We start from the raw sequence: 22,849 nt of genomic DNA on the forward strand, positions 1-22,849 counted from the left end.
GTGTAATCCATCAGGTCTGTCTTGCTGATGTGATTAGGCCCAGGTCATCAGTGGTTCAGAGCAGTCTGAGACAGAATACTGTGGCCCTTTGATGAAGCACCAAACAACCAGAACAAACAGTGCCTCTGCCTTACCACCAATACACATTTTCTATGAATAAAAATGCAGAGGGAATCACATTGTGCTTTGCTCATCTGGATTTCACAAAAACGTGATTTTTTAGCTTGTTCCACTGCCGACCAACCCTTTTCCTATTGCTTTCAAAGAGAGTCGCCCTAGACTGGAAAAAGTGGCATCTGGCATGAGCCAGGTTACTTTTAATTGAAGTAAGTCTCTCTCTTCTGGCTGTATTGAAAAACAAACTTCAGCCAATTTGATCAGTTTAAAGAAATGAAGAAAAAAAGTGACCCAAGATTTAAAGATATAGTTTAGAAATATAAAGATATATAAAGAGAAGGTCCATGCATTTTATCAGAGCATCTGTTGTCATGAATGTTACCTGTTCCTCTAGCACTGTCTGTGGCTGTGTCTCTGCTGTGTTCTGTGTGTTGACTGTACTGTCAGTCTGAACACATCAACACAACATTTAAATAATGTGAATTATGTGATTAAACAGTTAAAGCTGTAATTATATTTTCATTTCCAAATCATACCTTGTCTTCAGAAACAGGCTGTGGAGGCTCCAGTGGTGTGTCAGGCTGAGTTACATTTGTTACATTTGGAGTGAAGATTTAAATACTTTGTTAGAATCTATTCAACAGTCTGGTGTATTTTTCATTTTTACCTGGACATTGACTGTCTGGGCGTCTTCTACTGCAGTTTGTGGTTGTGTTTCCTTTGACTGTTAAAGGAAGGGTTAGTTTGGGTTATTATTCTGAAATAAAACCTGAACTGTTAGACAGTTAGTACAATTGTTGCTGTTAGTTTAAGGCTTAAGTCATTTTAGAGTAACTGTAGCTGTATTTTGAACACATAAGTACAATGGATTTTAAAATAACTTTTTCAGTCTTTAAAATGTTTTCTTTCATTTTTGCTTTTGCGTCATTAGTTTGTGATTTGTGCATCATTTTTTATGCCAAAACTGTGGTGAATAATTAGGCTGCTCTGAATGCATAAGGTAAGTGAGGGAAAACTCTGGACCAATGCAAACTCTTTAAAATGAACTAGTTCTGGTTTTCACTTTTAAGACAGTAAAAATCATGTACAGCTCCTTTAAATCAGCTCTTGCTCCATAAACGTGATATCTTCTTGGCTTACCTTGGACCTGAAGAGTCGTGTGAGAGTGTCTCTGGCTGATGAGGCCTTGGGACTGTCCTTTGGTTTGGGCTCCTCTTTGGGCTTTACAGCTTTAGCGGCTGGCTCTGCTCTGGGAGGTTCTGGAGGAGGAGGAGGGGGCATGGGCATTCCTTTAGGGGGCGCTGGCGGGTCCGATACCTGCGCAACCTGCTCAACAAACAAGACAATAAGAGTATTTGGGAAATGAAGTAACATGTAAGTACAGTTTCTCTCGCTAATACTGGCACAGGTGATACAATCTGGTGTTAAAAGGGAAATTTGACTTAAAGACACGACAAAATGGCTCAGTTCTCCACCAGCAGTTCATGGACTAAAGTAGAATAAACCAGGTCTAAACTAAGACCAGGTTTAAACCAGGAATAAAGCAGGTCTAAACTAGGACTGAACAAGGTCTATACCAGTTCTAAAGAAGAACTAAACCAGGTCTAAACTAAGACTAAAACTGGACTTAAACCAGATCTAAACTAAGACTAAACCAGGTCTAAACCAGGAATAAACCAGGTCTAAACTAGGACTGAACAAGGTCTGAACCAGGACTAAATCAGGTCTAAAGTAGGACTAAAAAGAACTAAACTGGGTCTAAACTAGGACTAAAACTGGACTTAAACAGGTCTAAACTAAGACTAAACCAGGTCTTAACCAGGAATAAAGAAGGTCTAAACTAGGTCTAAATCAGCTCTACAGTAGAACTAAATCAGGACTAAACCATGTCTAAACTAGAACAGAACAAGGTCTAAACCAGTTCTAAATAAGAACTAAACCAGGTCTAAACTAGGACTAACCCAGGTCTAAACCAGGTCTATACTAAGATAAAACCAGGTCTCAACCAGGTCTATGTGCATTTATTTGAAATGGTGTGGGCTTCTATAGGTGATTATCATACTTTTTGTAATTATTTTGAAACAAAAGTTTTACATTGGGGTAACAGTTGAACAGCCTACACCCGCCTAGAGCAGTAGGGTTACCGGTTCATGTTTTGTAAATGAGCAAGGCGTCCCCCTACCTCAAATTCTTCATGAATCTACACTTTTGTCCCATATTTGTCATTTGTGCCAGTATTAGAGGAGATCAGATTGTACCAGCAGGTTAAATACAGAAGCATGCAGCTGTAAGCATGTGTTTGTGTAGGCAGAGCTCACAGTGGTGGTAGTGGCTGGAGCAGGCTGGGTCTCTGAGGGCTGAGGCTGATGCAACAAAAGAGAAAGCAGTTAAGAGTAGGTTATGGATCAGCAAATAAATAAGTATGCCTATAGTATTAAAACAGCATTCCTCACTGGTCAATGTTTGCATGGGGGAAATACTTTTGTTAATACTCATGACTGAGAGCCCAGGACCAACCAGTCAACCATAAATGACCATTTGATGCATCCATCAACAATCAGTCAGTTTCCCATTTAGACAAAGCAATGCATTTAAGATGACCAATAACCTAAGGTGCACTATGTAACCTTTCTGGCTTGTCTCCATGGAGATGTTATTGCTTGCCCAGCGTTAAACTAAGATCAATTTGACCATTAGGCCAGGACTGGGGACAAACTTCAATAATAATAGTAATGTGTGCACTTTCTCAAAACACTGTGGTCTTTATTAATTCACTCGACACTCAGGTGGTAAGATACTACTGTAAAACTGGACAGCTGCCCCATCTCACCATTCAAACTTTCCACAATTCAACTGAGAATCATTTTTAAATATTTGATTTTTAACCAGCCTATTTATAATCAAAATGAAAAAAAGATCATCTTTGCTCATATTTAATATTAAAATCATAAAATCTTTCAGCCAGATAGAAACTGAAACCAGATAAAAACTAAAACCATCTTTGTAAATGATGCAAAGATTCAATTCTTAATCCCAAACCATAAGGTCCAACCAGTGTCTTTAAGCTCTGAAGGGAGTTGTAGTTGTACCTGTTCTTTTGTGGCATCTGGAGCTGGTGCCTCTTTTTTCGTCTTTGTGGGAGTGACCTGGAAGAAAATGTAAAAAAAAAAAAAAAAACGTTAAACAAGAGAAATGAAAAACGAAATATGAACAAATCACAAAATCTAAATAACTTGATTTCAAAACCTGACCATTTGAAACCATTTGACTGTTTCATCATTCAGTGGAGTAAAAACAGAAAACTCTTCAGGCCTCTATCTATTTGAGTCTATTAAAACAATGAATTCAGCAGTCTAAATAAAACAGAACCTCATATAAACTCAGAGAAGGTTATTGCTTTGCTTAACTCTGATGTTCCACAATCTGGCATTGAACTTCTCTACAGAGACAAAGAGGAGATGCAGCCAGATCAAGCTGCAGTTCTAATCCAAACAGAAGCAAACCTGCCCACAGTAAGAATGTGGTTTTAAAGCAATCAAAATGCCTGTAAAATGCAACATTGAATTTTAATGCCATACTGTGGAACATTCCAGGAAAAGCAATAACATCTCCAGCCAGAAAAGGTACACAGTGTGCCTTCACTTACAGTCAAATCTATTCTAAATGATAACATGATAGATTCCTTTTTCAGTTTTTTAACAAAGTCTAGCTGAAATAAATTGGTTTCTATAATAAATGGTATTAGCCAAATCAGCACAGAGTATTCAGTGAGAAAAAGTAAATCCATTGTAATTGGTAAAATTTGTTTAGAATAATGAATTTATTATTATTTTTTTTAATCAAAATTTTTATTAACAGTTAAATAGAGACAATACAACAGACAGTACGACAATTTGCTTTCTCTTTCACTTCACGTATTTCTCTTTGATAGTACTGATTAATTTTTTTCCCCCTTATTCCATTAAGGATACAAAGAAGTTTAAATAAAATAAAAAAATAAAAAACAAGGTGAAAAAAAAGAACATTTGAACACTTGAGTAGCAGTGCACAGGGATTATAATAATGAATTTAAATGTGCAGTATGATTGAACGACTCCATGGAAAATAGAAAGTTAAAACTGTATGTTGGAAAATTTGACATGGAGATAGATACATTTTCTTTCATACTATGGAATATTATAGCCAAAGGAACGACAAATAGCAAAAAAGAGTCAGGTTTGTGGAAATGCAAGCCTGCTCTGAGTAATGACACATGTTTTTCAGTGCAATAAACAAAACCAAAAGGGTAAAAAAAGCTTTTATTTTAGTCTATTTTTTGGCTAAAATGTTCCATAATGTGTCTTGAAGTAGACTTTTTTGCGGTGTAATCCCAGTGTGCCAGCATAAATCAGTCTCTATAATAAATGTCAGCACAGAACGCTCAGTGAGTCAGACAGTGGAGCTTACAGTATCAGTGTCTTTGTGCTGTGGAGACAGCCTCCGCGATCTCCATCTTTACCCCCAGTGTCCCCCTGCTCGAGCACAGGGAGCGTTTGTGCGTTCACGACTGGTCTGAACAATAGACCAGCACACAGTCTGCAGCATGGTCAGAGGCTGGGCTAGCACGCTGCTAACGCTCAGGCTAGCTCTTTAAAGTCCACAAGACAGTCCAATGAACACGGAGCACAATGGGGGTTTGTTGTAGTTCTAGCAAGGCCAAGATTCTTCACTGCATATTTCAGAATAATATTATGTTAGTATTTCTTCATATGTAAATTTCCCTTCACAGCCCAGATCTATATTCACCAGATTTCTCTTTGTACTCAACATCTAACTGAATAACTTTTAATGCTATTTAAAAGAACAGTTTACTCTTTTTACTCGAGTAATATATTTGACAGTGTAACAGTACAGTACAGTGTAGAAGTACTTCTTTCTTATTGTAAGTCTACAAATGACAAAAGCTTTATGTTGACAATATGAAATGATTTGGACATTTGTGTTTCTTGTACTACTTCAGATATGATCAGTCATATCCGTTTATCAATTAGGGTGTTGTAGTTTCAATTTATTTAACTTCAAATTATAAAGCAGATGTTTCACCCACATAGTTACACTAACAGTTCCTTTGTATCAGAGGCGGTGCTACCATTAGGCAAAACTTGGAGGGGCCCCCAACCATTTGCCCTCAGTGCCACCAATGGCCAAGGCCTCAGAGCAATTTAATTTTCTATCGAGATAACATTAAATGAGAGTAGTTTACTTTGAAACAATAATGGAAAACTAAAATGTAATTGTACTTGCAAAAAAATAAAACTACTTTCAGCTCTGGATCTAGTAGGCTTCCTAATAATACAAGTTTCCAGTCCACCATAATTCACATAAATAGAGATGTGCATGTCTCAAGAACAATAGAGAAAAAAACAAAACAAAAAACAAACAAACAACCAAAAAAAACTCAATGCATTATAGAGAGGGCCCTAAACTCAAGTTCGCCTGGGGCTCCCAAATTGCTAAATCCGCCACTGCTTTATATTTAGCAATTTCTTGGACCACTACTTAATAGTAATATTATTTTGAAGTAACAGTACTGTTACTTGAGTACAACAATACATTTGGCTTGGACCAAGTCTGAATGAATGAAATGTCTTTGCAAAGGACACAATGGCAGTACATACAGTACTTGTATCAGAATCAAAGCAGTTCCTCTGGTTTTCAGAGACTTAACCCAAATCCAAACCTTTTCAATGAAATGTATCCAGCAGTATAAACAGAATAATCCCTGTATTAGTGCCATTAAACCGTCCGATTAAAACGAAACTCACTTTCACTGCGATTTCCTTTAGGACAAATGATCTGACCTCATCTCAACTTTGAGAACAGAAATGATCAAACTTTTTAAACTTTTTCTGACATTCCTAATTTTACTAGAATTTTGTCAAGTAACAGTAGTAATCACACAAGCTACTACAAAAAGAAGTATTTTTAAAGTTTACATTTGTTAACTTAAAGGACCAAGATTTTTTCTTCCTGAGATTTGTGTCTAGTTTCAATAAAATTAACACTGAAAAAGGTGAAAATATACACTAGTATGGGATCATGTTATTTCAATGAATATAGGCATAGATTTAAAAAAAAAAATAGTACTATTAGTATTAAATCTAAAAGAGGAATTAATATTAACAGTTCAAAACTACTATTACTACTACTACTACTTCTAGAGAGAGAGAGAGAGAGAGAGATACCTCATTGATTCTGAGGGAAATTCAAGAACTACTACTACTACTACTACTACTACTACTACTACTACTTCTTCTAGAGAGAGAGAGAGATACCTTATTGATTCTGAGGGAAATTCAAGAACTACTACTACTATTATCACTACTACCACTACAACAACAACTACTACTACTAATACTACTACTACTACTACTACTATTATTACTAATAGTACTACCACTACAACTACAACTAAAACTACAACAACAACTACTACTACTACTACTACTACTACCACTACCAAATCTGTACAGGTTATTGAACAACACTTAAAACATACTACTTCTACTACTTCATACTGATTTAAAGACAAAAGAAGTACAGTAGAAGAAAGTACTGACTTACTGACTAATGAGACTTCATTTTGAGAAAAAAAGTTAAACTCTTATTCCAAATGTGTAATTCTTCTTCAACTTTGAATTAGTCTTTTTAAGTGCCTCCCACCTGCTGTTCACTTACTAGTGTTTTGAAGAAACTCATAACTGGATTATCGTCGGCAGCGTTGTCCTGGTTTTCTCCTCTTTCCGATTGACTTTCCTCTCCTTTTTGCTCTGAATCTCTCTCTCCGTCTTCAGCCTCCTTCTCTGGCTCTGGCTCTGCGGTTAGATTTCCACTTTCCTACACATACATTAGAACAACATTAGCTTAAAGGCATATATTAGTGTAGCGGGCAGGACTGCGCAGCCAGGATCTTGAACGCAGCTTTGAGAGGGGTTCACAATTCCATCCATGCCGCTGCCTACTCGTCCCATCTCCAACAATCGTCCTTTTATGAACGTCACTCATTGATATTCAACAATGTGTGTGAGTTATGCTCAGACAAATACCACACCATGTAGTTTTAAAGAGCTTTTGTTGGAAAGTAAAGTTATTGAATGAACTACACAGTGTAATAAAGGGACATCTGACATAAGTTCAGATGAATTCAGAATAGATTGCGTTCACATGACATCACAACACTGTAGATTTATTATAGTTTAAAAGGCCTATATAACACTATTTTCTCATCTATGTTAGAATTGTAATGTCACAAACACACCTGGAGCTTTGTTTCATTCACACATATTTAGGCTGTGTTCTTTTCTCAAGCAGAAAACACTCCACCTTGTGATGTCATGTGGTAATACAGGAAGTGCTCCACTGTGTTTTTGAACTCCACACACCTTCAATAGAATCATTTACAAGATTTCTACTGAACTAAAGGTAAAAAGTAGCTGTTGGCTTGAAAACTACCACTGTGACATCACAAGGTGGAACAGAGCATTTTGAGGTTTGGAGATGTAGACAGACTAATAATAAAGGGTTATTCAAACATGTGTGAAAACATGGCTTAAACTTCACAAGAGTTAATAAATAAATAAGACTTAATAATAGGGATGTAGTGATATCCAAAGCTCACGATATTTTCACGATATATATCTCATGGTACGATATTTATTGTGATATTTTGTGGAGGTTTACAAAATTGTGAATATGCTACTTTTTCCTCTTAAAATGCCTTGACAAGACTTAAGTCAAAGAACTAACAATGAATTTAAGCAAAGAAACTTGAGATTCGATATATTGTGAGAGCCCACAATATTACTGAGAGACTTTTGACGATACAATATCACGATATTTTGGTTATTGTTACACCCCTAGTTAATAATATAGGACCTGTAAACTGAGCTGGAGGACAGGTCCGCTAATTCTATGGTAGAATTTGCAGTTTATCTGTCAGATTGCAGATTTGTTGGCCTGGTTTAAGGCAAAGGAGAATTTGTCCGCTGGACAAATGTTTATTTAGGTCAAAATTGTTTCGCAGCTCATCCAAGCTGCTTCTACAGTTCATTAGAATTTACCTACATTAAATAGACATTGGTCCGGTTGACAAATTGAATTTCTCCTTTGCCATGGATTCTAACAGGACGACTGAGGGATTTTACACATGACCTGGTTTCTGGTTTATATCTCTTTACCAGTTTTTGTTTCTTGTGGATAGGCCCATTAATTACAAAGGTCAATGTCTTCAGAGAAATGATTTTTTCACAATAGCTTCAGAAAAATGGTGCTATTATTAAACCCCAAAGACGTGACTGTTGTCAGTTGCAAGGACTTTTTATATAATGTAATTAATAGTACTTTGCTGATTTGTTGCAGTGCATGAAAGGTTGAAGAAGTTGAAGAGATGAAATTGTTTCATGAAGACATTGACAAATATGGAAAAGTTGGAAAGTTTTATTTTCTAATATAGTAAAGTAGTCATAATGAAAACAATATAGATCAGTGCATTCCAATAGGTAATAATTATCAGTGTTTTTAATAGAAAAGATGCTGAGGAAAGTATAAAAACAAGCTGAGCAATAAATAGGTCAAACTAATAAATAGATCTAACTAATAAATAACAATCTATGAACGTTTTATTGTGAAATCTTCAAAAAAAATATTATAATCTGTAATTTAGTACAATACATGTTTCAACTCTCAAAACTTTGTTTTTTTTTCTAAACAAATGCTTGTTATCTTGTCTTATCTGCTTTTTTTTCCCCCCAAAATGTTCAGAATCAGGACATTACAATCTTTTGACAACTTCCTCCTTCACGATCTAGATTTTGTATATATCATTACAATAGTCATAGATGTTCCTACTGTATTTCAATATTCTATTTGGAATTTGACACTTTGTGGACTACATTCTCAAAATGATCTTCTGGAACTTCTTGGATACTTTTGAGGCCTTTGGGTCCATTCACCACCACAAACTCTTCATCAGGAAACCACACCATCTTGTAGGTTTTCTCAGCCGTCCAAAACTGTGAACATGTTTCTTTCCATTCATCATTGTTTCCATTTTTTGCATCTTCTTTGGTTGTTTTTGGTTCAGTTGTTTCCAAAGATTTTTCTGCATTTTCGACTTGGTTTTCAATCTCAGTCCTTGGTTTAACTGATGCTGTCAAACTTTCTTCGAATTCTGAACTTGTGTATTGCTCTGCCAGAACTGCCTCCACGCAATCCGCCACTATTTTAGGAAGACTGTATGAACCTTCAAGAGAATCGTTGAAGGTATTGGTTGAACTACACTGAAATTTGTCACTTTCTTGTTTATTTAAACCCGTTTTTTCATAAACTACACTGATTTCTGAAGGAGCGAGATCTTCACAGATTTCTTCTGTTGACTCCATAGCTTCCTCTGCTTCTGAAACGTTGCTCAGATCTTCGTTGTTTGTTGGTAGATCTGGTAGGATTTCAATAGAAGAATCGTCTGTGCTGGTTTGGCTGCATAGATCCACAGGTTCTGAGGTTCCATTTCTTCCTTGTTCTTGCTGGTCCTCATTGAAGGTTGAAGAAGGTTCGCTGATCAAAGTTGACTCCTTAATCATAAAAATCATACATTTTCACATAAATGTGAGTGTATATTAGTCTTTGGGGGGGTAAGACATCTGGGATACAGTTAGTGTATAAGAATTGAGTTTTCTTCCATGGAAACAAGCAGGAGGAAGCCAGGTCTGTGGAAATGCAAACTCTCTCACAATAAGCACAATCAAAATTACACACTGGCTTTAAAAAGGAAACAATTAAATAACTTGGCCTACTGTATATATTATAGCTCAAAGTAAAAAGAAGATCACTTTGTGCTGTTTGCAAGAGCTTATAAACTCATTGTGAATAATTATAATGCTCTGAATGCATAGGATAAAGTGAGGAATAACTTTGGACCACTGCAAACGTTTTAAAATGAAGTGTTTTTAAAAAAAAAGTACAGTTTCAAAAAAATATTATTATCATCCAGACAGTATAGTAATATAACTAATACTTGTTTTAGTTCTTACCAGTTGTTGTTTCGTGGCAGCAGGACTTGAGTCTGTCTGATCTCCACTCATCTCCTCTGTTTGTGTCTTCGGCTCCTTCTCTGGTTCTTTCTCTTGCTCTCTTTCAGGTTCTCTCTCTGGTTCAGTGTCCATCACTGGGGCTGGGGCCGGTTTCTTCTTGAACATTTTGCTGAAGAGACTGACTTTCTCCTCTTTGGGTTGGACCTCCTCAGTGAGAACGCTCGGATCAGGAGTTTTATCTTCAGCTTCAGCTTTAAGAGGTTCACTCTGGGGCTCTGATACTGTAAGATCTGGAACATCTTCATTGCTGATGCCATTTCTGTTTTCTTCTTGAATATCACCATTTTGCTATGAAAAGACAACACAAATGAATATTAAAGGTGCACTATGTAACTTGTTTGGTGTGACTCAAATGTTCCACAGTATGACATTAACCTTATCTATCTGCATTTTTAGTCATTATTTAATTACTCATTTAGAATGTACAGAGCCTGGGAGAGATCACTAGATTACTCAAACAGGCATGGATGACCTCTAAAACTTCTTCAGGCATGTTTTTTTTTTTTTTTTTTAATAAGTGAGCATTAAAATATAGTAGAAAGCTCAAAAGTGAAATTACTTGTTGTTTAGCAAGGTCTGTCAGATGTTCCTCTGGCTCCTTCTCTGGTTCCTTCTCTGGTTCCTTCTCTTGCTCCTTCTCTGTTGTAGGAGCTGGTTTCTTCTTGAACATTTTGCTGAACAGACTGACTTTCTCCTCTTTAGGTTGGACCTCCTCAGTGAGAACGCTCGGATCAGGAGTTTTAACATCAGCTTTAAGAGGTTCACTCTGTGACTCCAGGGGCTCAGGGTGTGGAGAGTCGGACTTCTCCTTTGATAATGGAAGATCTGGAACATCTCCATTGCTGATACCATTTCTGTTTCCTTCTTGAATATCACCGTTTTGCTGTGAAAAGACAACACACATAATATATCATATAAATTCAGAGCACTATCACATCACAATAGGAGTGCATTTCACTAATGAAACTATTACACATCGCCTCAGGTTTGTGAATTTGTAGTGTAGTTTTGTATCATACTTTTGTGTATTTATGGAGCATGGAAGATATAGGCTTGTGGGCTGAGCCTTGTACAGACTCGGACTGCTAACTGCAAGGGCTTGGGGGAGATCACTAAATTACTCAAACATGCGTGGATGCCATCTAAAACCTCCTCAAGCATGATTTTTTTTGATAAGGGAACAACATTATGACATGGTAGAAAGCTCCGAAAATTGATTTAGCACAATACTCCCTCTTTAAAATAATAGCTCACCTTTATGGGTGAAGTTACTTGGTGGTTAGCAGGGTTCTTGTCTGTCAGATGTTGCTCTGGCTCCTTCTCTGGCTGCTTCTCTGGCTGCTTCTCTGGGTCCTTCTCTGTTGTAGGAGCTGGTTTCTTCTTGAACATTTTGCTGAACAGACTGACTTTCTCCTCTTTGGGTTGGATCTCCTCAGTGGGAACGCTCAGATCAGGAGTTTTGACTTCTTGTGACTGAAGAATCACATATTCTGTTGATTGTGTAGAGTCTGTTTGGACACTTGGATCTGCTGAGGTTGCAGGTTCGACTATGAAAAAGAAAAGCCAGGAAATATGCAAAGATTTACTCCCAATATGTGTAATGATTAATCACAATATTCATGATTATTTTAAAGCTGCTGTACCTGTTTTTTACTGTTTAAAAAATGTGAAATAATCCTAACAACAACTAGCATACAAAAGTGCACTTTCTGATTATTGGACAATAAAACATGGTATTGATTTCTACCTTCTGTTCCAGATTCCTTCAGTGAAGATCCATTGATGGTTCCATTTTCTTGCTTCTTGGGAATATGTCCATTCTGTTACAGGAAAAAAAAAGTTTATCATATGAGTTTGGATGTGCTGCGATGTGATGTTTTGGTGCATCACACTTCTTGGTTGGACAAAATGACTCGTATCTAGCTACCAAATATGGGCCAGACCTCGTTAGCAATAGTTAGTATGTCCAAAGCTCCTTGTTCAAGTCTGATCTTGTCAAATCTCAGAATCTGAGCAGGGATGGACCTCGTTCGTACTTAGATGAGAGACCACTGGGAAAATCAGGTGCCTGGTGTCGTTATGTCCTTAGGCAAGACACTTCACCCACTTTGCCTAGTATGAATGTGGTGTGTGTGAGAGTGTTGATGGTGGTTGGAAGGACCTATGGCGCAGATTGGCAGCCTGGTTTCAGTCTGTCCCAGGGCAGTTGTGGCTACCAATGAATGAATGAATCAAATTGTAAAGCGACTTTGAGATTCTGGAAAACACTATATAATATTGTTTCCCAAAGACTGGGTCGCAACACTCAGGTGGGTTGTAATAGATTTTTTTGGAGTTGTCTTGTCACTATCTGAATGTAGATCTGTAATATAGAGTTCTGACACATGAGAGAGCGATTAAGTCAGCGAATCCTCTTTGCCTGCCCTGAATGAAATGCTTACTTGGTTGTCCAAAAAGAACACTTCAGGATACTTATGGATCCTTTTATTACTGGTTCAATTACTGAGTACAGAGACACGATCACTCATTCAACAATAAAATATCCTCACTAATGTTCAATAATGGTCAAATTCACCTTTATTTTGTGATTTACAAATTATGTCTATTGACTTGGGTCACGAAGGTTTGTGACTTTTAAAATATAGGTCCCCAAAAAAAACAAGTTTGGGCAACACTACTATATAAGACTAATGCATTATTATTATTATTATTATTATTATTATTATTATTATTATCGGTACTTCCTGCATGTTTAAACTTTTGTGTTCAACTGTTCTTCACAAACTGCCTCTTACTTAACTGATGTAATAAATGTTATGATAAGTATTCGCCAAACCACCAAATCCCACCAAATCAGGTAAAAATTAGAAAACACATCTAAACTCACTGGTATTTGTTGTTGATTATCAGGACGTATGTCAGTCTGATCCTCGTTTGACTGGGATGTGCTGCTGATCACTTCCTTCTCTGTTGTAGGAGCAGGTTTCTTCATGAACAGTTTGGTGAACAGCCCCACTTTCTCCTCTCCTCTGCTCTGGACCTCTTCAGCAGGAGCAGGAGTCTTGGGTTCCTCTTTGGTCTGGATCTGATCAGTGGGAGCGCTTGGATTTGGATTGGGAGGTTGGACTTCAGTTTGAGGAGGTGCGCTGTTTGATTCCACTACGATGTATTCTGTGGATTCGGTTTTGACGTCTGGTAATGAGGAGTCCACGGTGTCCTTTATTGGGATCTTAGACGGCACTACAACAGAAAATATGAATAAAGTTATGGGAATTATCTGCAAATACACAAGATAGTATACAGTGATGCATCATTGTAGACTTTTGTTTATGTTTTTTGCCCACAATAGACCTTTTTCACAACGGCCGGAAGTGCCATGATGTAGGTAAACATCACTTACATTAATGCTTTTCTATGGCAAAATATCTGTGGAAATGTCTCATGTATTTTCCACCAGCTTCATAAATTTGTTCCATCACCAAATCTTCATCCAACAAGGTCGACAAAGTATAAACATTCTCCCATGAAGAATTTATCCACAACTATCACGGTAAGAAAGACGAAAACGTAAAGGCGAAAAACAACGACGCATTAGTGAACTACTCCTGAGCAAAACTAACATTATGGTCATGAATAAAAACAGAAGTAACTTGTTCACTCAAATTGTTTCTAGAATTTAAATTAAAAATCGATTTCATGATGTAGATATTGGCATAGGCAGAGAGATTTGTGTAGTTTAAATATTTCACATGTAATCTGTGAACATCTGTAGCATTCAAAACTGCACAAATCTGTCTATCTCTGCCAATATCTACATCATGAATTCAAATTTACATTTTAATTATAGAATCAGTCTGAGTTAACAAGTTACTTATTAATGACTTACTTATTACTTATGTTTTATTCATGACCATAATGTTAGTTTTGCTCAGGAGGTGTTCACTAATGCTAGTCGTTTTTCGCCTTTACGTTTTCGTCTTTCTTACCGTGATAGTTGTGGATAAATTCTTCATGGACAGAATATGTCCATTCTCGGTCTTGTTGGATGAAGATTTGGAGATGGGGCAGATTTTTGAAGCTGGTGGAAAACACGCAAGACATTTTCACAGCTATTTTGCCAAAGAAAAGCATTAACGACGTTTACCCTACATCACGACACTTCTGGCCATTGTGAAAAAGACCTATTTTCAATTTTCAAATATAACTTTTAAAATTAAGTTCGAGATACCAGAAAAAAAAAAAAAAATAATAATAATATTGAATATATTAAAGGTGCTTTTAGGGTTGCTTTGCCTTTAATGTTCAGCAGTATGGCATTAAAGGTCCTATATCACACAAAACTGATTTCTGTGAGCTTTTAGCCATGTTATAATGTTGTTACCTTATCAAAAACATACCCAGAGTTGTACAGAAAAAACAAAAGCTGCAGGTGTCAGTGGGAGCAGGTAAAGGGTGCTCTTGGAAAAGGATCAAAACTAAAACACAATGGACTCTAGGCACCCCAAAGAAGTAAAAATCGCACAAGGAAAAATATAGTTAAAAGGCCTTTATTTAAATGGCCAAAGCATGTTTTGACCAGACCGGTCTTCATTAGGGCTTAATTGAAGAGTTGTGTTTTCAGACATGTTTGAGTAACCCTTTATTATTTGTCTGTCTACATCTCCAAAGTTTAAAATGAAACGTTTTAAAAATCCACTTTGTGATGTCATTTAGTGGTAGTTTTAATGTTAACAGCTACTTTTTATATTTTATTTAGCAGAGATGAGCAATTCCAGGTCTGAAATCCTCCAAATGATTCTAGTGAAGGTGTATGGAGTTTAAAAACACACTGGAGCACTTAATGTATTACCACATGACATCACAAGAGAGAAAGCAAAACTCAAGGTTTGCTTTTGATGACAATTTTATAATATAGATAAAGAAAAAAGCGTTAATATGGGCTCTTTAAACTTATCTATCTCTTTATATGTATTAATTACAGATGTTATTGCACACATACAAAATAGCTGAATCTATACTGCGGCTCGCCTTTTCACAGATCTGACCAGTTGCTTGTGTCATTTGAGGTTTCATGTCATACCGTGGACCAATCTAGCAAAGCAACAGCATCTCCTGGGAGACAAGCAGGTGGCCGACCCTCCTCCAGAAAAGTTACGTAAGTGCATCAGCTATTTGAGACAGTCCGTAGAGTAAACATGGGCTTGTCTTTCCTCAGAATATCATGAAGTCTTATGTCCAAAGCTAAGATCAATATAAGGCTCGGAGGTTTGGAGAGGGCAAGAACCATGACAGATCTCTGAAACCCAAACCACGTGGATCATATCAGCGTGTTTACGTATAAAACAGGATGTGGATTAAATGTGCACTTTGTCACTTTTCTCATGGAGACTCAACCACTTGCTTGTCATTTTGGAGATGTTATTGGTTTTAAATGTACACTTGTAGTATTTTTTTTATTCAATTCAGTTTTATAGCTAAAATATCTTGAAAAACATGCATTCTTTTACTATCAGCAGGGTCAAGTCTCCACAGATCTGACCTGTAACTTGGCCTAGTGGCATCGCCTGCTTGTCTCCATGGAAATACAGTACATAAGTTTAATGGAATGCTGTGGGACATTCCAGACAAAGCAATATCAAGCAGGGCAAGCACCAGAAAAGGTACATAGTGCACTTTTAAATTAATTCAGTATATGTATACATTAATTCAGTACAGTAGATTAAATAGTTTTCTGATTTATGTTCTAACGTTTTTGGAGCTGTGTTTATTTATTTATTATTATTATTATTATTATTTTCATGTTTAACACACAAACTCTGCTTATTTAGGCTGAGTTCTTCTCTCAAACAGACAACACTCTGTTCCACCTTGTGATGTCATGTGGTAAAACAGGAAGTGCTCCACTGTGTTTTTAAACTCCACACACCTTCACTAGAATCATTTGGATAATTTCAGCTCCGGAATTGCCCATCTCTAACTGAAATAAATGTAAAAAAAAAGCTGTTAACTTGAAACCTACAGTACCTCTTCATGACATCATAATGTGGAGCAGAGCATTTTGAGCTTGGGAGATGTAGACAGGCTAATAATGCAGGATTACTCAAACATGTATAAATGAAACAAAACACAACTCCAGGTCTGTTTTTGATGAAGTCACAACATTAAAACATGGCTTAATGGTCACAAGAGTCCATTTAAGGACCTTTAAAGGCTTTTGAAATTACTTGTCCCTTGCCCTAAAGGATAAACACTATTGCTTTTAATGAAATATTTCTTCTATTTTACATTTGAAGGTAAATAAAGTGTGTTTGGGCCCTACCGTCCACTGTGTGTCCATTGGCAGTGATGGTCAGAGAAATCCCTTTCACTCCTCCATTCTCATGCTTCACGGGGATCATCCCATTCACCTCCTACAAGACAACACAACAACAATATAAATGTAAGTAGTGTTTTAACTATTATTTCATCATCTGGATCAAATCAGACTGTATTTGTAGAGCACTTTTTGTACAGAGCATGTGACCCAAAGTGCTGTACATGGATAACTGAATTCATTCTCTCTCAAAAATAAATAAATAAATAAAATAAATACATAAATAAATAAAACTAGTACAATAAACTAATAAAAAACACAAATAAAATAAGAATTCAACTTCAGGACTGGTATATTTGTCATAAATATCTTGAAGAAATTAAAAATAGTTTAGTCAAGACTTAGATTATATTTTCAATTACTTTAAAGGTGCACTAAGTAATTATTCTGGTGGATAGTTTTCCATCTGTTTGTCCCCATGGAGATATTTACTTCTTTACTTAGCTGAAATGTTCCACAGTATAGCATAAAATGTATCTATCTCCATGGAGACAAGGAGGTGACGCAAGCCCAAGTTGCATTAAAAACATTAAAATATATGACTGAATGAATTCAAGACAGATGACTTTAATGCCATACTGTGGAACGTTCCTGGCATTTCCATGGAGACAAGCAAGAAAAAGTTACATAGTGCATCTCTAAAGCTGTATTATGAAACTCTCGCTTGCCATGTTCCACAGTATGACATTAAACGTATCTCCATGGAGACAATGAGAGTCCACCAGTATAATTACAAAGACACACACACATTTTTGTCATTTTTGAGCTATAGAACATCTGTAATTGAATAAATGCAAGAGAAATTAGTTGAAAGCCACACTATGGAACATTTCAGGCACAATAAAAAGTTACATAGTGCATCTTTAAAGGGCCTGTATTACGCTATTTTCTGATCTATGTTCTAATGTTGTTTTCTCATCACAAACAGACCTGGAGTTGTGTTTTGTTTCATTCACACGTTTAACACACAAATCCTGCATATTTAGGTTGAATTCTTCCCTCACTTTTTTCCACCTTGTGATGTCATGCGGTAAAACAGGAAGTGCTCCACTGTGTTTTTAAACTCCATACATCTTCTCTAGAATCATTTGGATGTTTTCAACCCTGGAATCGCCAATCTCTGCTGAACTAAAGTTTAAAAAATGTCTGTTAACTTGAAAACTATCACTACATGACATCACAAGTTGGAACGGAGCACCTGCGAATTTTACACTCCGACTTTTGACGTTGTTGAGTTTGAGGGCTTGAAAATATACGTGCTGAATATTTAAAAGGTGATTTTCTTTTTTTATATATTGAATTTTAAACACTTTGAAAACGTACACTTAAAATTTCAGCAGCTAAAATGTTTTTTCACAGTTAAAAAATTCAAAGTGAGAAATTCAGCTTTATTTAAAATTAAAAATCTGACGCAACAAATTATCTACCATACATTTGGAGCTTTGGAGATGTAGACTCATACTCAAAAATGTGAAAAAAAAACAAAAAAAACACTCCAGGTATGTTTTTAAGGAGATACCAACATTATATCACAAGTAAAGAGTAAATTTTCTTAAACACATCAATATATATTTTTATGATGTTGAAATCTATCAAAACTTACCTGGAGACTTTCGATCATCTCCTTAGAATTTTCGCTCCCCATTCTGCACCAGTCTGAGGAAGTCTCGTGGCTGCAAAAAATATATAACTAGTAGCCTTGTGTAGCCTTTACTACACTTCGCAGTTCCTCCTCCTTCAGTAAACACAGATATACCTTCCAGTGTGACTTTCCCTTATGAAGCTCATGTCCCTTTACGCAGTATTTAACAAGGTCAGTTTAAAGTGGGCGGGGCTGTTACTTTAGGAAACCATTGGCTCCGGTCTGGGTTAAATCCTACTCACAAACTATTGATGGTCGTGATGTGATTAGTTCAGTGGAGACAAGTGGCCTATTAATCACAAATAAGTAGTATCGGAAGCAGTAGGTGTAACGTAAAAGGCCCATATTATGCTATTTTTTGATCAATGTTATAATGTTGTTTCCTCGTCAAAAACGTACCTGGAGTTGTGTTTTGTTTCAGTCTCACACACACACACACTCAGAAACTCGGGTACATACTGTGGTCACCAGAGTCCATCGTTCTGAGAATAAGTCAATTTCCATCTGAAGTTTGGCGGTCAGCTGTTCAGTGATATAAACTTGTTAACAATTATCATTTTTCGTGCAATCACAAAAGAATAGAGAGAACATATTGTTGATCTTTGACACATACATTATCTGACAGTGCTCCTAATACATACACTACTGGTCAAAAGTGCAATTCAAGTCGTGCAAGTCCAATAAAGAGCTTGAAATGGTACAAAGGACACCTTTACTCCTACCTGAGTTATATTGTATTGAAGTAACAGTACTCTTACTTGAGTAAAAGTTGTTCCTACTGTGAGTAAGTCTACAAACAACAAAAGCTTTATGTCGACAAAATGATTTGAACATTTGTGTTTCCTGTACCAGATTTTGTGCATCGTTTAATGTTTTGTCCTTACAATTTCATTAACTTACAAATAATAAATCAGACAGTTACTCTTAAAATTATTTTAATGGCAGTTTCTCCAAATACCTTTGTACTCTTGCTTGAGTTTGGACCACTACTTTGTATTTCTACTTGAGTAATATTATTTTGAAGTAACAGTACCTTTACTTGAGTACACAGTTTGTCTATTTTACATTCTTCTTCTTCCTGAAACTACATACTACATCTGTGCTAGTATTGTGTCTTTTAATCAGTGTTAATCAAAGAGTATTATAATCTTAATCATCGTTATCTGTTCTGATGACTGCTATTGTTATTTAAAGTGGCATTATGTAACTTTTCGGGTGGTGAATCCTGCACCTGATTGCCTCCTTTGAGATGTTATATCTTTGTATGGCATTAAACATCCTGCATTTAGCCACCTTTCCACAGACGTGACCTGTAACTTTGCATTGTGGTGTCACTCTGTATCCATGGAGAGAAATGTCTGTAATTTTACGTTTTATTGTGAACATTCCAATCAAAGACATTGCATGTTCATGGATACCACAAAGTTACATAATGTCTTTAATTTCAGAATTCACCTCACAACACCTGACTATTGACTCTCCTGTTATATAATCATGTTTAATTCAAACACAGCACGTTTTGCCTTTTAAATAAACATGAAAAGCTGGTGTATGTAGTTTAAATAGTGGACATGAGTGCTGCTAACTGTGTCATACTTACAGTCGTTCTGTATTGGCGTTTTCTGATGAGAATGTGAAGAATGCCCGAGCACAAACAGCCATTGTCGCCTATGGGCCGCACACAGAGGTGGGAGGGTGGAGACCTTAAGTTCTCTCTGCCGCAGCGACCAACGCATCACAGCTGAGATTTTACTACCAAAACTAGAACATTTAAAAGAAAACGTTGGTCAAATATGTTAGATTAGTGTTTCGTGTTACAAATTATAGGGAGGCATAGCCAAACATTGGACTTAAAACTATAGTATGTACTGTAACGTTTTGCCAGATTTTTATTTAATTTTTTTCATTTTGGTTGTTTTTATTGCTCTAAAATTTTTTGAAAAACATGTCCTTACTGTGAGCGGGCTTGGATCTCCACAAACCCAGCCTCGCCTCTGCTTGTTTCCATGGAAATATAATTCTTTTGGCTATAGTCTGTCACAGTGCAGTATAAATTTAGTATGGCTTTATCTTTCTATTTCCATGGAATCGTGCAGGAGATGTGGCACCAGTGTTACTTCAAAATAATATTATGCAAGTAGAAATACAAAGTAGTGGTCCAAGGAATTAGGTAGGATTTTTTTTTTACTCAGGTAAGAGTAAAAAATATTGGGGGAAGTTAAGAAACAAGAGTCTAAAAGTGTCTGAACGTAACATCTCATTTACATTGTGCAAGAAACAAAAATGTTCAAATAATTTCTTATTGTCAACATAAAACTTTTGTCACTTTTAGACTTACTCACAGTGGGAAGAGAAACCACAACTTTTACTCAAGTAAGAGTACTGGTACACTGTCAAATACACAGCAAAAAGTGGCGTGTTAAAATTGACTCTCACAGAATATGTTTTAACATTTTCTCAGAGTTTATATGAGTCCAATCTGTTCTAGAGTTAATTTAACATTTTTGGAAATGTTACTTAAGTAACACTGGACCAAAGTTCTTGTTTAACCCCAAAATCAAGAGTTATATTAATGTTTGAGAGTAAATGGATAACACGTTGTTCAGATATCCTGATTTAGAGGTATCCTGACACAGAGGTGTTTTATTTTTGGGGGGGTACAACACTATAAGTTTTTTGAAATTCATCCTACTCCTTTTGAGCACCAGGTCCCAAATATGTACAAGTACATATCCCTGTTTTTATTGTTTTTTTTTATTATTATTATTATTTTGTTGTACCTGGCTCAAACAAATAAATAAAATGGGAATAAAATTTACACTTCTTCTTCTTCTATCTTAGTTATTATTTAGGATGAAATGATGTACAAAACTGGTTCAAACTGGTCTTCTCTTGCGGGACTTTGAAGTGGTGGGTGGGAGATGCCAAATTAACACTAAGGGAAATTGAATAAACACTACAGGAAGTTGAATTAACATCAACCATATCAACTCTGGCAAATAACCCCAACTCAAACCCCCATTTAACTTTCAAAGAGTTAAAATAACACTTTTTGTGTTAAAAACAACTCTGAAATATTTTATTATATTTTAACCCTCCAGTTTTTGTTATGTAGTAGTCAAACAGGAGTAAAAGGTACAGTAATACAAAAACATTGTTCAAGTTAATGTACTACCAATCTCAATAAAGTAATTCAGTTTGCAGTGCACATTTTAAACATCCAGGAGCAGGACTGTAATACAAACTGATAAACAAATACAAGAGTCCCATGCATTTCAGAACATGTTTGTAGAGGTTCTGAACTAAGACCCTATGCAGAGACAGGGAGGGCATCTGACACACCGGGACATTTCAGAACATGTTTGTAGAGATCTAGACTACACCTTTTACACAGAATAAGACCCTATGGAGCAGGGCTGGGTATCATCAAGAAGTTGCAGATATGATACATACCTCGATACATAGGCCACGATACATTATTCGATACAGTGCACTTTTGTTTCAATACGATTTGATATGATATATTTCTAATAGATTTGATATGACTCAGTGAAAAACAAAGGCTAAAAAATCATGTCTGTGATACTAAATCCACTAAGTTCGTGCTAAGTTCATATGAAAAGCACTCATTTTACTCATCAAAGCAGTGAAAATGTCAACACAAAATGTAACTCTTACACAAAATAATTTAGTGAAATGTACCTAAAACTACTCTTGGCGATATATCGATACAGCAGCCCATGATATCGATGCTGTATCATCATATTAAATGATGCAATATATGGATATTTCAATATTTTTGCACACCCTTACTATGGAGACACAGGTACATTTAGTCTAGATAATCAATTTTTCGTGTACAAATTTGCACAGCTTTTAATCATGTGTTGGGTGCACAGTCAGCAGCACCAGCGTGGTGTGGTCGCTTGTGTGTTGGTTTAGTTTATTCCCAGTTCTCAGGCTGAGCAGATGTAGTGGGCAAATATTTGAAATTGGGTGCAGCCCTGTGTAATGAGGAAATATTTACAGAGGAGAGAGTTCCGCTTGATACAAAAACAAAGAATGCAATTCTGCTAAATAGTGTGTTCTGTGTTTTAGCTACAAGATTAATCACACTTGAAATGTAAATACATGCAATTAGCAAACCGTAAAGATAAACATTTTTTAAGCATCATTAAACAACTAAATCTCCTGTCTTAATCTGCATAAAAACTGCTAACCCTGCTGTTTAAATCTATACAAAATTCTTGCATTAGTTTGTCAATTTTTCGTCAGTTCTTTTTGTCATTTAAAACTTTGAACAGAATTCGATTATTAAAGCATAAATCACAAATCAAATCGCAATCATAATACTTGTCAGACAAATCACACTTAGATAGTTTTCTCAAATGATACAACCCTACTGTGTAATCAGTGTGCAAGAATTGTTGTTTTCAAGCCTCAATAACACAAGCATATTGCCTATAATAAGAAAATGTAGACCTATATGTGTTTTGATCAAAGGGCCTGCAGATTTAGGCTGAGTTCCACCTTGCAATGTCATGTGGTAATACAGGAAGTGCTACTGTCATTTGGATAGGAGGACCCACA

The 22,849-nt window shown here is 36.2% G+C and overlaps 1 protein-coding gene across 1 annotated transcript in view; it reads right to left on the minus strand.

Moving 5' to 3' along the window:
- Positions 1-22,849, minus strand: part of bcas1 (brain enriched myelin associated protein 1) — a 29,844-nt gene that overhangs the window by 5,925 nt on the left and 1,070 nt on the right. The window contains exons 2-15 of the mRNA XM_055166302.1: positions 18,221-18,290; positions 16,564-16,654; positions 13,132-13,484; positions 11,992-12,064; positions 11,499-11,791; positions 10,804-11,127; positions 10,185-10,532; positions 6,835-6,993; positions 3,207-3,263; positions 2,436-2,480; positions 1,258-1,443; positions 785-841; positions 654-698; positions 500-565 (exon numbers count right to left, since the gene is read on the minus strand). Coding sequence (XP_055022277.1) covers positions 500-565; positions 654-698; positions 785-841; positions 1,258-1,443; positions 2,436-2,480; positions 3,207-3,263; positions 6,835-6,993; positions 10,185-10,532; positions 10,804-11,127; positions 11,499-11,791; positions 11,992-12,064; positions 13,132-13,484; positions 16,564-16,654; positions 18,221-18,262 — 2,139 coding nt within the window. The 5' untranslated portion in view covers positions 18,263-18,290. The remainder of the gene's footprint in view (positions 1-499; positions 566-653; positions 699-784; positions 842-1,257; positions 1,444-2,435; positions 2,481-3,206; positions 3,264-6,834; positions 6,994-10,184; positions 10,533-10,803; positions 11,128-11,498; positions 11,792-11,991; positions 12,065-13,131; positions 13,485-16,563; positions 16,655-18,220; positions 18,291-22,849) is intronic.

The sequence above is a fragment of the Boleophthalmus pectinirostris genome, unplaced genomic scaffold, assembly GCF_026225935.1.
Source record: "Boleophthalmus pectinirostris isolate CB_2022bp ecotype Guang Dong unplaced genomic scaffold, ASM2622593v1 HiC_scaffold_8, whole genome shotgun sequence".
Taxonomy (NCBI): Eukaryota; Metazoa; Chordata; class Actinopteri; order Gobiiformes; family Gobiidae; genus Boleophthalmus; species Boleophthalmus pectinirostris.